Source organism: Tenrec ecaudatus, chromosome 2 (genome assembly GCF_050624435.1).
Source record: "Tenrec ecaudatus isolate mTenEca1 chromosome 2, mTenEca1.hap1, whole genome shotgun sequence".
Classification (NCBI taxonomy): Eukaryota; Metazoa; Chordata; class Mammalia; order Afrosoricida; family Tenrecidae; genus Tenrec; species Tenrec ecaudatus.
In genome coordinates, this window is record NC_134531.1 from 149,344,626 (window position 1) to 149,357,907 (window position 13,282).

The 13,282-nt window shown below is 46.5% G+C and overlaps 1 protein-coding gene across 1 annotated transcript in view; it reads right to left on the reverse strand.

Annotated features, from left to right (window-relative positions):
• Positions 1-502: 502 nt before the first annotated feature.
• Positions 503-13,282, reverse strand: part of FGF1 (fibroblast growth factor 1) — a 39,232-nt gene continuing 26,452 nt past the window's right edge. The window contains exons 3-4 of the mRNA XM_075543144.1: positions 9,532-9,635; positions 503-3,823 (exon numbers count right to left, since the gene is read on the reverse strand). Of these exons, the coding sequence (XP_075399259.1) occupies positions 3,629-3,823; positions 9,532-9,635 (299 nt within the window). The 3' untranslated portion in view covers positions 503-3,628. The remainder of the gene's footprint in view (positions 3,824-9,531; positions 9,636-13,282) is intronic.

Below are 13,282 nucleotides of genomic sequence, written 5' to 3' on the forward strand. Positions count from 1 at the left end.
TTGCTTGGTATGATAATTCGGAAACTCTCCTGAGCTGCAGGGCATACGCCCACTTGCCACTCACTCGAAGTAGTAGATCATTCCTGACCAGGATTTTAAGCCACGGCGTCTCTGCCGAAGCACAAGCACTACACCAGTAGTATTATTTCACAAGGCGTAAGAAGACAGGGTATAAACTGAGTCAGTTATCAGAGCTGGCTCTTTAGGACACATTTCCTGACCCTATTTCCCCAGTGGACTCCAAGAAAAATCACCAATATTGCCTTAGCTTTTCAAACCAAATGACAGGCGTTTCAACCTTGGTTCCCCACCCCCACCCCCCCCACCCCAGCCTTTAATGTCTCCTATGTGGCAATGGGATTCATGTGGAAAAAGCAGCCACACCTCAGGGGCAGCGGGAAACCCTCAGCAGAAAGATGTCGCTATTCAGGAACTCTGAGACAATATCATCACGTCTTAATGGAACGTTTATTAATATCTGTACTTTGTAGACTGTGATTAGATACATATATAGATATAAAGACAGCGATGTGCATGACAGACATCTTCTTCATCAGAGACCCGCGCTGCAGCCCGGGAGCGTGGTGGGTCAGTCAGCGCGGTGTCTACGCCAAGCTGTGGACTCTGGCTCTGTCACGTCCAACACAAAGCCAGGACCTTGATCTTCAGTAACACATCACGCTCCAGTCAGCTGTGTCTAACTCCACACCGCGGGTCCCAGGAAACGTTCGTTTTCATTTTTTTTCCAAGGAAACACAAAGCACCACCGCCACCATCGCAATCCTCAAGAACACTTCGTACCAAGGGATACTTGGTCAGGTAACTCCCCATAGGTGACCGGAAGAGGAGCGACTGACTACGAGCCTCGACTGAGGAAGACGGTGAGCAGTGGGTGGGCCCCGCCGGGAAGAGTCGAGAACCTGTTCAACATGGACCCAGGAACTGCCCACTACTCCCTTCTGATCCAAGCTGAAGGGTGGTTTTCCTGACTCGAAAGCGGTCCCCTAAAGCTGACACATTTTCTACTGTGGAAAACGGTCGGTCTACGTGGCCGCGTCCTCTGAGCCTTTATCTTAGGCAGAGGGGTCGCTCGTTCTTATAAATTCTGGTTTCTGGGACTTACTGTGTGTTCAGCAAGAGCCTATAAAGTCTGTGCTTCTGACTTTGACAGAAAGAAATGAACCCACATAAATATAATGCCCTGGGAGAGGATACAGCAGCAGGCCAGACAGACCAGGACCCAGGCTCCCCAGAACCCAGTGCTGTGCCTGGCACACAGCAGGCTCTTAATAAAGATTTATTGAATGATGACTGGAGTCATGGTCATTTTCTACTACAATGCCCCGGGTCTCTAAACCACAGGCTTCCGCCTTGTCTGTCAGCAACAGTATTTCATTTTCCTTGGCTAATGTTGTACTTGAATTTGACTCATATACTAAAAATCATAGACCAATATAAATATCATGGATTTCCTCTCTGGGCACCTTTTTTTTCCTGGCCCAATCCTCACAGTAGAGTGATGTGAAGCCACACTGCATGATCCCAACTTGCCTGCAAAGATTTACTGAGTAAAACGGACTCATCTTATTCAAGGTACATGCCCCCAAAAGCTGAAAAATCACTTGGCTGATCACATGCATGTTGATATAACAACCATCATATGAGTTTCCCTAGATCGATTCCTAGATCATATGGAGCTTTCTCAAATGGACATTCCTTTCTCCCATTCCAGATATGACCATGCCTTTACAAAGGAATTATTTTTCCATGAATAATTACTCCAGTCCTTATAAAACACAAGCCAACCCTCTTGTCATTTTCCCCCCTGCTGTGATCACATGATTGCTTAAGAGTCTCCATTCTCAAAGAAAAATCCATAAACCGCATGGAGGAAAACAAGGGACAGAAAAATCTCGTTTCATAGGTAGGTGCAGTAGAAGTAGTGGATACTTGAGTAGCTTATACATGAAATCCTATTACCTTTCTCAGTGGCTGAGTGCTGATCAGTGTAATCACGCTGGCGCTATGCATTTTAAAATGTGATTCGAACAGACAGTCTCACAATAAGTTTAAATGGGGGTTTAAGGCTTTCCCTTGGCATCAGTAGTATAGGTCAGAGGTGAATGGTGCTTCTAATTGCCACGGACCTGTGTCAGGCTTGCTGTAGCTCACAGCGTATTTGCATAAGTAACCACAACGCACCGGTGATCTCTGGGGAGCAGGTGCATGTTGAGCTGAACATGTTTGGAATCTGCTTTTGTATGCCTTCTAAGTGGGCACTGGCCAAGGCTCCTTAAAGCCATGCTCTTGAAGCAGACGTCACCCATGTGGATGCTGCCGCTGGAAGCAGAGGGGGTGTGGGAGGTGCATTTTGGAGACGAGGCGGAGGTGAAGTGAAGGACGTGGGGTTTGAGTCTCCTTCATTTCGGTAACCTTCTGAAGGACCTTGCCACTTCAAGGACTGGTGCAACTGGTGGCTGTGCTCAGTTGTGAACCAAAAGGTTGGAGGTTCATGTCCACCCAGAGGTACCCTGGGGGAGTGGCCTGGTGATCTACTTGTAAAAACCCTATGGGGCTCAGAGGGGTTACCGTGAGCTGGAGTCGACCTAGTGCCAACTCGTACTGGGTAACGTTTGATGGGAGAGGCCGGGAGCATTGCGGCAGCTGGGAACTTGTTGGAAATGCCAGCGCTGCTCCCAGACCCAGCAAATCAGGGTCTGTATTTAGATAGGACCCCGGAGTTAGACAAGCCCTGCCTTAGGATCCCAAAGCCCCTGCTGTCCAGTGGCCAAGCATGGGCCATGGTGCGACCTTCTCGGTCCGCCTGACTTCTAAAAGCATCCGCTATGAGAGGCTGGCAGGCGTCCCTACCTTTTCCTTCACACACACCCAGTCCCTGCACCCAGGGGTGCATTGACCCCGGCTGCCCCTGCTCCCACCCAGGAACCGCACCTCCTGCCCCCACCGGACTGCCTGCTGCCACCGAGGGGCGTGGAGAAAGACAGAGAAGCAGCCTGACTCCCGAGGCGGTGGGTTATTTCTGCTTTCTCCTCTGGCTGGGCCTCCCTCCTGAGATTTCATCCTCCTAACTTGGCCACCCAAAGCCAATCTCCCCTCCTCATTTTAAATCCCACCTCCCTCTCGAATCCTTCAGAGGAAACCCTGCCTTCGGCCTTTCTCTCGGCTGCTAGCAACAGGCTTTTCTGTGGGCGATATCTGTTGTCTTGAAAGGGTGAGAGGGAGTCAGGCCCGATGTTTGGAGGCATGGTAGACCAGGTTCATCTGGTAGAGGGAAACTGTGCAGGAGACGATTGACGCCATTTGGCAGCCCCTTTGCATTGAGAGACTAGGCCTGTCGCCTGCCCAGAAGCAACCAGGCATACAAATCCAGACTCAGACCCAGACTGGCCAGCCAATTGGACCCTTAGAAGCAATTTGGTCCCCTCTGCTCCAAACCTGGCTGGGTACTACAAAATGTGATTGGGGCGTTTAGAAGCACATTCTTACATATTCAGGCGCTGTGGGTAAAGGGTTAGAACAGCCAATGGACAAGGGGCCTTCTGGGGGTTCACAGGAGGAGGCCCTCGTGAGACTCCTCTGGAGTGGTGAGCACCCTGAGTGGATTCCTTTAATCAGAGGACACCGGTAAGGGGAGGAACAAGATTGCTTTCTGGCCTTGGTGAGTCCGAGGCCCCATCTTGACCGTGCCATTCTTCCGGAGGCCGACGAACCAGTTCTTGTCTTCATGCTTCTTAGATTTGAAGGTGGTGTAGTGGTTTTCCTCCAGCGTTTCCAGGAACAAGCAGTCTTCCTCTGGTGTCTCCTATGCAAGAGAAGACCAAAGAGAGGGCAGCCATTCATAAGTGGGCTTAAAAGGGGCTCCTGGCTTAATAACCATGTGACCTTGGCAAAGTTACCAAGGCTCGTCAGGAAAATCGGGATACTAACAGAGTGAGGGGTGCTGGGGACTTAGGACAGTGCCCGACACACAACGAACCTTCAAGGTGCACCTGTTTTTGGTGTCGGCTCCTTTTCCATTGGCCATCCCCAGGACTCCAGGGTCTCCCAGGGAAGCTCCTGCTCAATGATAAGCACCCTGAGGCCAAGGGCAGGACTTTGGCCTCAGTAGAGACCCGAAGCATAGAGTGGCCATGAAGAACTTTCAAAAGCGTTCAAACCAGACTGTGATGCCGCAGTGGGGTCTCATGTCCGGACGCGGAAAGCAAATGAAAGGCACACCAGTCATTCCAATGATGTTCGTCGTTGGCATCTAGCTTTGACCTCGTGTGCAGGATGTCTCTGAAGCATAAACTCGGTCTTGGAGCTGAAACGGGGTCTTTGTTTTTAAGTGAAAATAACTTTTTGTTTTTAACAGGAGACAAACAATATTTGTTCTTTCCAAGACCAGAGCTGTACTGAAAAGAGAGACAGGGGAAAACCACCCCCAAGTTCATCACCCAGCTGGAGGCAAAGGCTAGGAGCTGGAGAGTGGCCTTCCCCACCTCTCTGTCGGAACGCGCACACACAGAGGGACAGGGTAAGTCGGTGTGCTGTGACTGTGCCATTGAGTGGATTTGGACTCAGACACCTCATGTGACAAGAGCAGAACTGCCCCCTGACAGTTCCTAGGAAAATCTAAACAGAAGCAGACCAATGGGGTTATGTTTTTTCTCCTGGTAGATTTGAACTACTGACCTATTGTGGTGATCAGCCAAGCACGTAATCAATGGGCCAGCAGTACTCCATATTGCATATATATTTTTAAAAATCTTTTTATTGGGGTCTCGTAAAACTTTTACAATCCATACATACATCCATTGGGTCAAGCCCATTTTTACATGTGTTGCCGTCATCATTCTCAAAACATTTGCTTTCTACTTGAGCCCTTGTATATACATTTATGATAACACCAAGATGGTATGCTTTCTTCAGTACTTTATAGATGGGTAACCAACCTGCGGGGACATGCTCCAGTGGACACGCAAGAGAAATGAACATGGAAGTGAAGTTACTTACATGCTTTGTCTGTGTTATCTGCTATGATGGATAATCACTACAGATTACTAAGAGTTATAGGTCTATGCATTGATGAGGGTGTGGGGAACAGGCACTTTGATGCCCTGGTAGGGAGCTGAATTGGTGAAAGATTCCTGAGCGTAATTGAATAATAAGTATGAAAACTTAAAATATGCATTACCTTTGAGCCAAGGGCTTTCCTTGTAGGAATTTACCCTTAGGAGATAAGTTAGGAATGGTCTTCAGAGCATGGGATGAAATGGTAGACTAACAGACAAACTGGCAGCGACATCAGTGTTATTAAAGGTGGTTAGTGACCTGCATATCAGTCCACGGAGTCCACGCAGCTGTATTTCTTGAGATGGAGCGGCATTAACGACGTACTGAATAGTTTAATTTTATGTTTTCTTTTTGTTTTGATTCCATAAAGCAGGAGCTTACTTGTAATGTACCTATTACAGAGTAGGAGGAGCCCCAGAGATTGGAACTTCATATTTGCCAAAAACATCCTAGGACCCAGTTAGTATATCTGAATTGACTCAAATGTAGAAACAGGTCTCTGCTGAGCCCTGGGGACCACAGTTGCCGTCCTGTGACCTTACTCTCGATGACCTAAAGCCTCTTCCCAGTCCCAGGATCTGTACGTTCGCTCTTCACCCAGAGGGCAGTGATGACCTTGGGGGTGACTTCTACTCGTGTCACTTGTCCTTTTCTAATAATGAGTGTATTCATGCGACCAGACTGTGAGCCCTGCTGAGGGGAGGGATGGCATCTTGTTGGCTCAGAGTCCCCAACCATGTCTCACTCAGATGGACTAGGTGCTCACAGCTACCTGTTGCATTTAATAGGATTCTTGAGATCATATAAACCACTTAATGAAGCTGGGCACGTATTCGTTAGGAATCGTGCCCCAGGAAGTACCCTGCTTCTTGTTCCTTTGGAGTCTAGTGAAATGACAACTCGATGAGGCACACTAGAGCATTTTGGAGCAAGATGCAATCTAAATATAGTATTTAATTGGATGGCTCTCCATCATCTCGAGAAACGGTGCAGGCAGACATCAGTGTTTGGTGCCTATTGTCAGGGTGGGGAGCTAGGCAGTGTTGGGCTACGTGGCCTGCCCACTTACTGCTGGGAGGGCTCACCCTATGACGCCCCGGTGGGCGTCAGACCCGGGTTCTGTGACGAAGGTGAGGATGGCCATGCTCCCTCCCTGGTGGCTCTGTTACACTAGAGCAGCTGATACACACAGAATGGCTGAGTCACAGTCTGAGTCAGCAGACCACATCAGAGGGTGCACCAGGCCTCAACTAGGGTTTTTCAGTACTCGCTATGTGCTTGGTACAAGGCTGAGGGCATAAGGTTTAGCTGTTGACGCATGCCTCTTGTTTGCATTATTTCCCTTTTTATATTTAGCATGCCCCCCCCTTACTTACAGTGCCAGATCCCCATTGTAGAAGATTTGGAAAATGCAGGAAGGCATCGTACATTAATGAAAGTGCCCATCTCCCATCTTAATATTTTGGTATATAGACTTTGGAACTTATTATTTAAAGAAATATATCCTTTCCTTACACACATTCACAAAAATTTGAAGCAGGATGGATCATTACCAGATATTGGTGAAATTTTCTAGAACTTCTCTCTAACTGTAGGAACTATCCAAAAATTGTTGTGCATTCTATATTATGATTTCTCTGAATATTCCGAGTGGGTTGCAGTGACAGCCCCAGCCCTGGTGGGAGAAGGGGGCTCTCAAGTGTCAAATGCTCAGTATTTTTGACACTCTGACAAGTAAGAATGGGATAATAGACACTGAAATTGATTTGCCAGGGAGAAAAGCCACAAAATGGTAACATATCATTTAAAGAATGAGGACAAGAGAGGTACACACCAGTTATTGATTGACTGCCTATGACATTCTGTGTGTCTCACTGACCCCTCCTAAGATCTACAGAGCAACAATCCCAACACATCGATGATCAGGAAGGATTCCTGGAGGTCTAGTGGTTATGTGTTGGGCAGTAGCCTCAAGGTCAGTAGTTTGAAGCCACCAGTGAGCTCCTTGGGAGAAAGACTAGGCTCTCTACTCCTATAAAGAGTCATAGTCTCTCTCGGAAATTCACAGGGGGCGGGTCTACCCTGTCCTGTAGAGAGAGTCTCTGGGAGTCAGAATCCACTCGATGGCAGTGGATTTAGTTTTCAGTGACAGTGAGGGGGGTCGCAGGGCCATGCAATATTCCATTCTGCTGTCTTCAGGGCCACTGTGAGCCCCGGTTCCAGGAACTAACAGCACTCAGTGGCAGTTTCTGTCCATTAAATCCATTGCTGTCGAATAGATTCCAGCACATAGAAACCCCATAGCCATCCTCCAAGGCAGAGGAGAACTGTCTGATAGGGTTTCCCTTCCCTGTCACATCTTTCTCCTGTGTAGTGGCTGACAGTGGGCTTGAACCCCAGACCTTCTGGTTAGCCGACGAGCGCTTAGCCATCATGCCACCAGGATTCCTTCGTTATCCCCATTTAGACAAGCTCAGAACGAGCAAGTAACTTGCCATGATGGCAGAGGCATGAGATTAAATCACAATGAGCCTACAATGTATTGGTTGACTGGTTGATTTTATAACCAGCTGGAAGAACCATCTTAAAAAATCAATTCTGCTCTTTAGGTAGCCATCACTGCCTAGCTCCAAAGCCCTTGCAATTGTCCTGGCGGATTAGTGTTTCAACAGGCAGCGTGCTAGAGGCCATCTGTTACACGCATGATTTCATCTCCGGCCGATAGCTGGCAGGACAAAAGAATGACGTTCACAGGGCGGATGATCCCTTCAGGACCGATGGGAGAGTGGTGATACTGGGAGGGTTAGAAAGGGGGAAGCGATTACAAGGATCTACATATAACCTCCTCCCTGGGGGGCTGGGCAGACAACAGAAAAGTGGGTGAAAAGAGATGTCGGACAGTGTAAGATATGACAAAATAATAATTTATAAATTATCAAGAGTTCATGAGGGAGTGGGGAGGGAGGGGAGAATATGAGGAGCTGATGCCAGGGGCTTAAGTGGAGAGCAAATGTTTTGAGAATGATGAGGGCAATGAATGTTCAAATGTGGTTGACACAATGGATGGATGTATGGATTGTGATAAGAGTTGTATGAGCCCCCAATAAAATGATTTAAAAAAAAGAATGATGTTCACATCCCAAACCTCAGCTGGGCATACAGCTTCATCAAGGGTTTCCTTTGCCACTATCGCTTGGCAATTTTTTTAAAAAAGTATTTTGTTGTTGCTGTTGGTGGGAATGGACAAAGCAAAACATACATCAATTCAACAATGATTTTTCCAAGTACAACCATTCTCCATGCTGTGCGCCATCCTCACCTTTCTGAGTGGTTCTTCCCCGTTAACGTAAGCTCACTGGCCCCTAAGGTTCCTATGCATTCTTTTTGGTTGCCATTGTCAACTTGACTCCATCTAGAAAGTTCTTCAAAGAGCATGATGCTCAAGGAAGACCTTTGCTACTAGTCTAGCTCAACTGTGTTTGGGCTTTAAGATGAACTCTGGCCGCATCTTTGGTTTTAGTTTCCAGCTGATCTCAAGGTGATAGCTGGAAGGGTCCATCCAGCCTCTGTGGCTCGAGAGAGTCAGGGATTCATGGGATTCTGAAATTCTGTTCTGCACCCCCCATTCTGAGCAGGATTCTCCTGTAGAATCTATATAGAAATAGTCTAGACTATTTCTCTTGATAGCAGCAGTCACCAATTAAGTGGCAGCATACGTTTATCCCACCTTGTTCCAGGATGATCTAGTTTCTTGTCCCATTATTGTTGTTAGGTGCTGTCCAGTCGATTTCAATTCGTAATGAGCCCAGGTGACAAAGTAGAACTTCCCACAGGGCTTCTAGATAGTGACTTGTAGGGGAATAGAGGGCAATGTCTTTCTTCTGCCAAACTGCTAGGGTGGGTTTGAACTGCCAGCCCTTCAGTGAGCAGCCAAAGCTTTCACCATTGTGCCATGGCCCAGTTATCATCTCACTAGGCTGTGAAAGAAGCGGGGCATTTCCTATTCATCGAATATATTAAAAAGGTGAATTTGTCTTCAATGTAAGCGGCATGAAGGCAGCGATGTCTCTGGTGTGTACAGTCCCTGGCACAGAGTAGGTGCTTAAGAAATCATTTTCCAATGAAGGAAGGAAGTTGGATTAGGCGTTGTCCAATAAGGGACTATTGGAATACTAAAAGTTTAATAAAATTTTCTTTACTGTGTGTGTGGTAGTACATTTAAGTATTTTGAGAGAGTACCGTAGTAATAATGGCCCATAATAATGGTCATCTCTCAAAAATACTGAAATGCATGACCAGTTTTAAAATGTTGGTGTCTTACTGGAAAAGAAAAACCAAACAACAACCCAAACAGAAAGTAATTCTTGCTTGAGAGGTTGCATCCCTCAGCGTAGCGGGATTTCTGGAAACCTCAAACGTTGGCTGTGTCTGGAAGCAGGGGAGCCTCATACTTACTGAGCCGTATAAAAGCCCGTCGGCGTTCATGGCCAAGTACTGGCCAGTCTTGATGCTCTTTATGTACACCACCCCCACGCTTTCCGCAATGAGCTTCAGCTGAACTGAAATAAAAATAACAGGAACAAAGTAAATAAACACGAGGCTTTTGCCGATAGGACCCGGCAGCCAGGACAGTTAGCATGGAAAGTCATGCTCACTCACTTCACGGAGCCCTTGAGGATGAGCCTCAAATTAATCAAAACAGAGAGAAACAGTTCCCTTTTCTTTGCCCTCCAAAGAAAGCTCTCCGTCGGGAATGATGTTCGTGAAAGGTGGAGGAGACACGATGGCAGGCTCGCCCGGGGTCCACCCTGAGAGCTATAAAACCACCCTGCGTCCTCTCTCTCAGCCTGGCTCCTCTCCCTCTCTGTGAAAACCACCAGTTTTGCTGTGGAGTTGACTCCAGCTCATGGCAACCCCATGTGGACCAGAGAAGAACTGTGCTCCGGAATAGGGTTTCCCATGGCTGTGTGTGTGTGTGTTTGTGTGTGTGTGTGTGTTTGTGTGTGTGTGTGTGTGTGTGTGTGGTGGGGGAAGTAAACCACCAGGCCTTTCTTCCTGGTCCTTTTGGGTGGACTTGAAGCTCCATGTTTTGGTTCGCAGCTGAGCATGTCGACGATTTGCACCAGCCAGGGACTCCCCCTCTGTTCCCAGAGGACAAAGAATCACAGAGGAGATGGACTCGTGTCCCTGGGTCCCACCAGCAGGGCTCTCCGCTGGTGTAACAGACTGGGCTACAGCTGGCCATCCTAAATATGTTTGGGTTTTGTTCTGAATTTGCTCTAGGGCACATTTTTATGGCTCAGGATGTGTAGGCATTGGGGAGATTCTTTAACAGATTGGGTACAAGGTTAGGAGAAAACTCTGGCCTCTAAGAACAAAAGGCTGAGACTAATAGGTCTCAACTGAGGATGCTTTTGTTACCTGGGGGGGCACTTGTTGAAACCAGCGATAGAGGTGGTTGTTACAACAGGTAAGGAAAGGGCAGCAGTACTGGTCGCCACACACCCTGTAATGTACACGACAGCCCTCATAGCGACGTGCTCACTCTCCAGTGCCAATGGAGCTGAGGTTGAGAAACTGTGAGATTGAGAGCAAGGCCCATGAGCCACACTACTGAGCTGATTGCATGCTCTCCATTTACAAGGACTAACACTCCCAAGGAGAGTGCTGGATAAATCATTGGCATTCCATGCCTGTGTGATAATGAGCACACCTTGGCTCATTCATCCCAGCGTATCTCTGCAGAAAGCAGCCTTGATGGATCACATTTTGGAATCAGAGTTCTTGTAGGACAATTTCTTTGGGCAGCAGATTGTCATAACCATCGTTTCCAGTAGGAGTGAAATTGGGACCAGGGACCAGTGACTACCCAAGTTCTCTTGGAGGACAAGCTGGTTCCACCTAATATTTACAAAGACGTTTCTATCGGCCCGCCCCGACCAGCTGCAAACGTTGAATTGGATTTCCAGTGATGTTTTGTAGAGTAAAATTACATGGGACAAAGGTAAGAGGTATAAACTTAAGGGTTGGCCCTGCCGCCAAACAGTTGCATGAGCCTAGCTAAGACTCTTTAACTCCTCGTGGTCTCCTCCTGCTCAGTAAAAGGAAAGGGTTAGGTTCAGTCTCTAAAGTTCTTTCCAGTTCTAACATTCTGTGAAGTGCATAGATTGATTTATGACGTACCATTCATGAATGAGAAGGGGTGGTGTCCGGATGCCCGCTACAGCACAGAGGGACCTTGAAAACATTGTAAGGGAAAGAAGCAGATCCCAAAATACAGTGACACCTCGGGTCACACAATCCAGGATGCCCAATGGCTCTTAGCTCAAATTTTCCACTACCTGAACAGCAAAATTGGAAAACAATCTGCTCAGTGTTCATAGCTCTGCTCCATAGTGAACCGAAAATCCCACTTGAAAAAATCTTGCCCGGGCGAGAGTGCGTCATATATTGCGTCTCACCACTGACACAAAGGGGTGACGCTTCTGTCTAAGCACCGTTCTCACTCAGGCAACTCGGTGAGTGCTCTAACGCATTTGGCATTGTGTTCTTCTGTATGTGTTTTATTTGCATAAAATATTGTATCCCTGGCTGTAAAGGGAGTCAGCGACACCAGCAGAGAAGCTAAGAAGGAAACACGGAGACCGAATAGCGTAAAGAAAGAAATCACTGAGACATTTGAATCGGGCCAACGCTTGTCTGATTTGGCAGCTGAATACAACATGGCTAAGTTTACATGATCAACATTTAAAAAAAAATGTGATTAAAGCAGCTAATGTAGCAAAAGGTGTGAAATTGTTCACTGCAAAACAAAGAACCCAGACCACCACAGAGGTTGAAACGTGACTATTAATTTGGATCAATCAGAAACAACGTGATGGCAACAGTGATGTGCAAGGAGGCTGACACCCCCACGGTGAATTTGTAAGTTTTGGACCTCAGAACTAATTATTTGGTTTTCCATCAGTTCTTTTTTTTTTGTGTGTGTGTGTTCAAAAAATAAGATTGTCATTTTATTTATACAACTTGATAAAACTGTCCAGTACAATTAATTTATGGCTAATTTACATCAAATATTACATGCTCTTATTTACTTGTGTGAAAATTCACTGAAAATATAAACTGTTAAATTGGAGAGAAATGTAAGTAAACTTAATTACCACCCCATTCCTGGACTCAATTTAACCTGTTAAACCCGGTAATAATAAGAATTAGAAATGCAGCAAAGATAAATTGAGGAGAAAAAATCTTTCCCTTGCCTTCACCTCTGCACTTATGAAAGCATAAGACACATTAGAAGAGCTTGCTTTCAACCCACAGGTGATTAGTGATATTCAAAAGAAAATCTGAAGATGTGAAATCTAATATGAGAGTTGTATGTGCTAGTTTTCAGATATCTCCTGAGATTTGTTCTCAGAAGATTATTTTAAAAGTAATCACGAGTGAGATCCATCAGTTCTTATGGGAAATATATGTTCAGTTCTCGAACTTTTTGGTGTTCGAGGGAACGAATTGAGTTTGACAACCAACATCTGCTCTACTACATAAAATACGAAGCAATTCAAATGGAATATTCATGGTAAGCAAACCCATAGCAACAAAAGAGACTAGTGTTTGGTGAAGTAGGAGTCCTGCTGGCATAGTGGTTATGCATTGGGCTGCGATCTGCAAGGTCCACAGTTTGAAACTACCAGCGGCTCTGTGAGAAAAAGACCAAGCTTTCTACTCTGGTAAACAATCATAGTCTCAAAAATTCACAAGTACAGTTCTACTCTGCCTTATAGGGTCACTATGAGTCTGCATTGACTCAGTGGTAGTGAGCTCCTGTTCAATGGGATGAAGATGGATCACAGGTGCATGGGAGAGTTATGGCTACAGGGCTTCTTTTTAGGCTGATGGAAATGCTCTGAAATCGATTGTGGTGATTGTCGCATAATCTATGAATATACAAAATGTGTTATTTTAATGGGTGAATTACCTAGCATGGGTGAATTTTATCTCAATCCAGCTATGTTGAAAATAAATGCCTTGCATTCTCACAGTGTCCCTGGTTGATGCAAATGGTTAGTGCACTTAGCTGCCAGTTGGAAGGTTGGAGGTTCAAGTCCATCCAGAGGTGCCTCAGAAGGAAGCCCAGGTGATTTACTTCTGAAAACTCAGCCTTTTAAAACCGTATGGATCACAGCGCTACTCTGACACACACGGA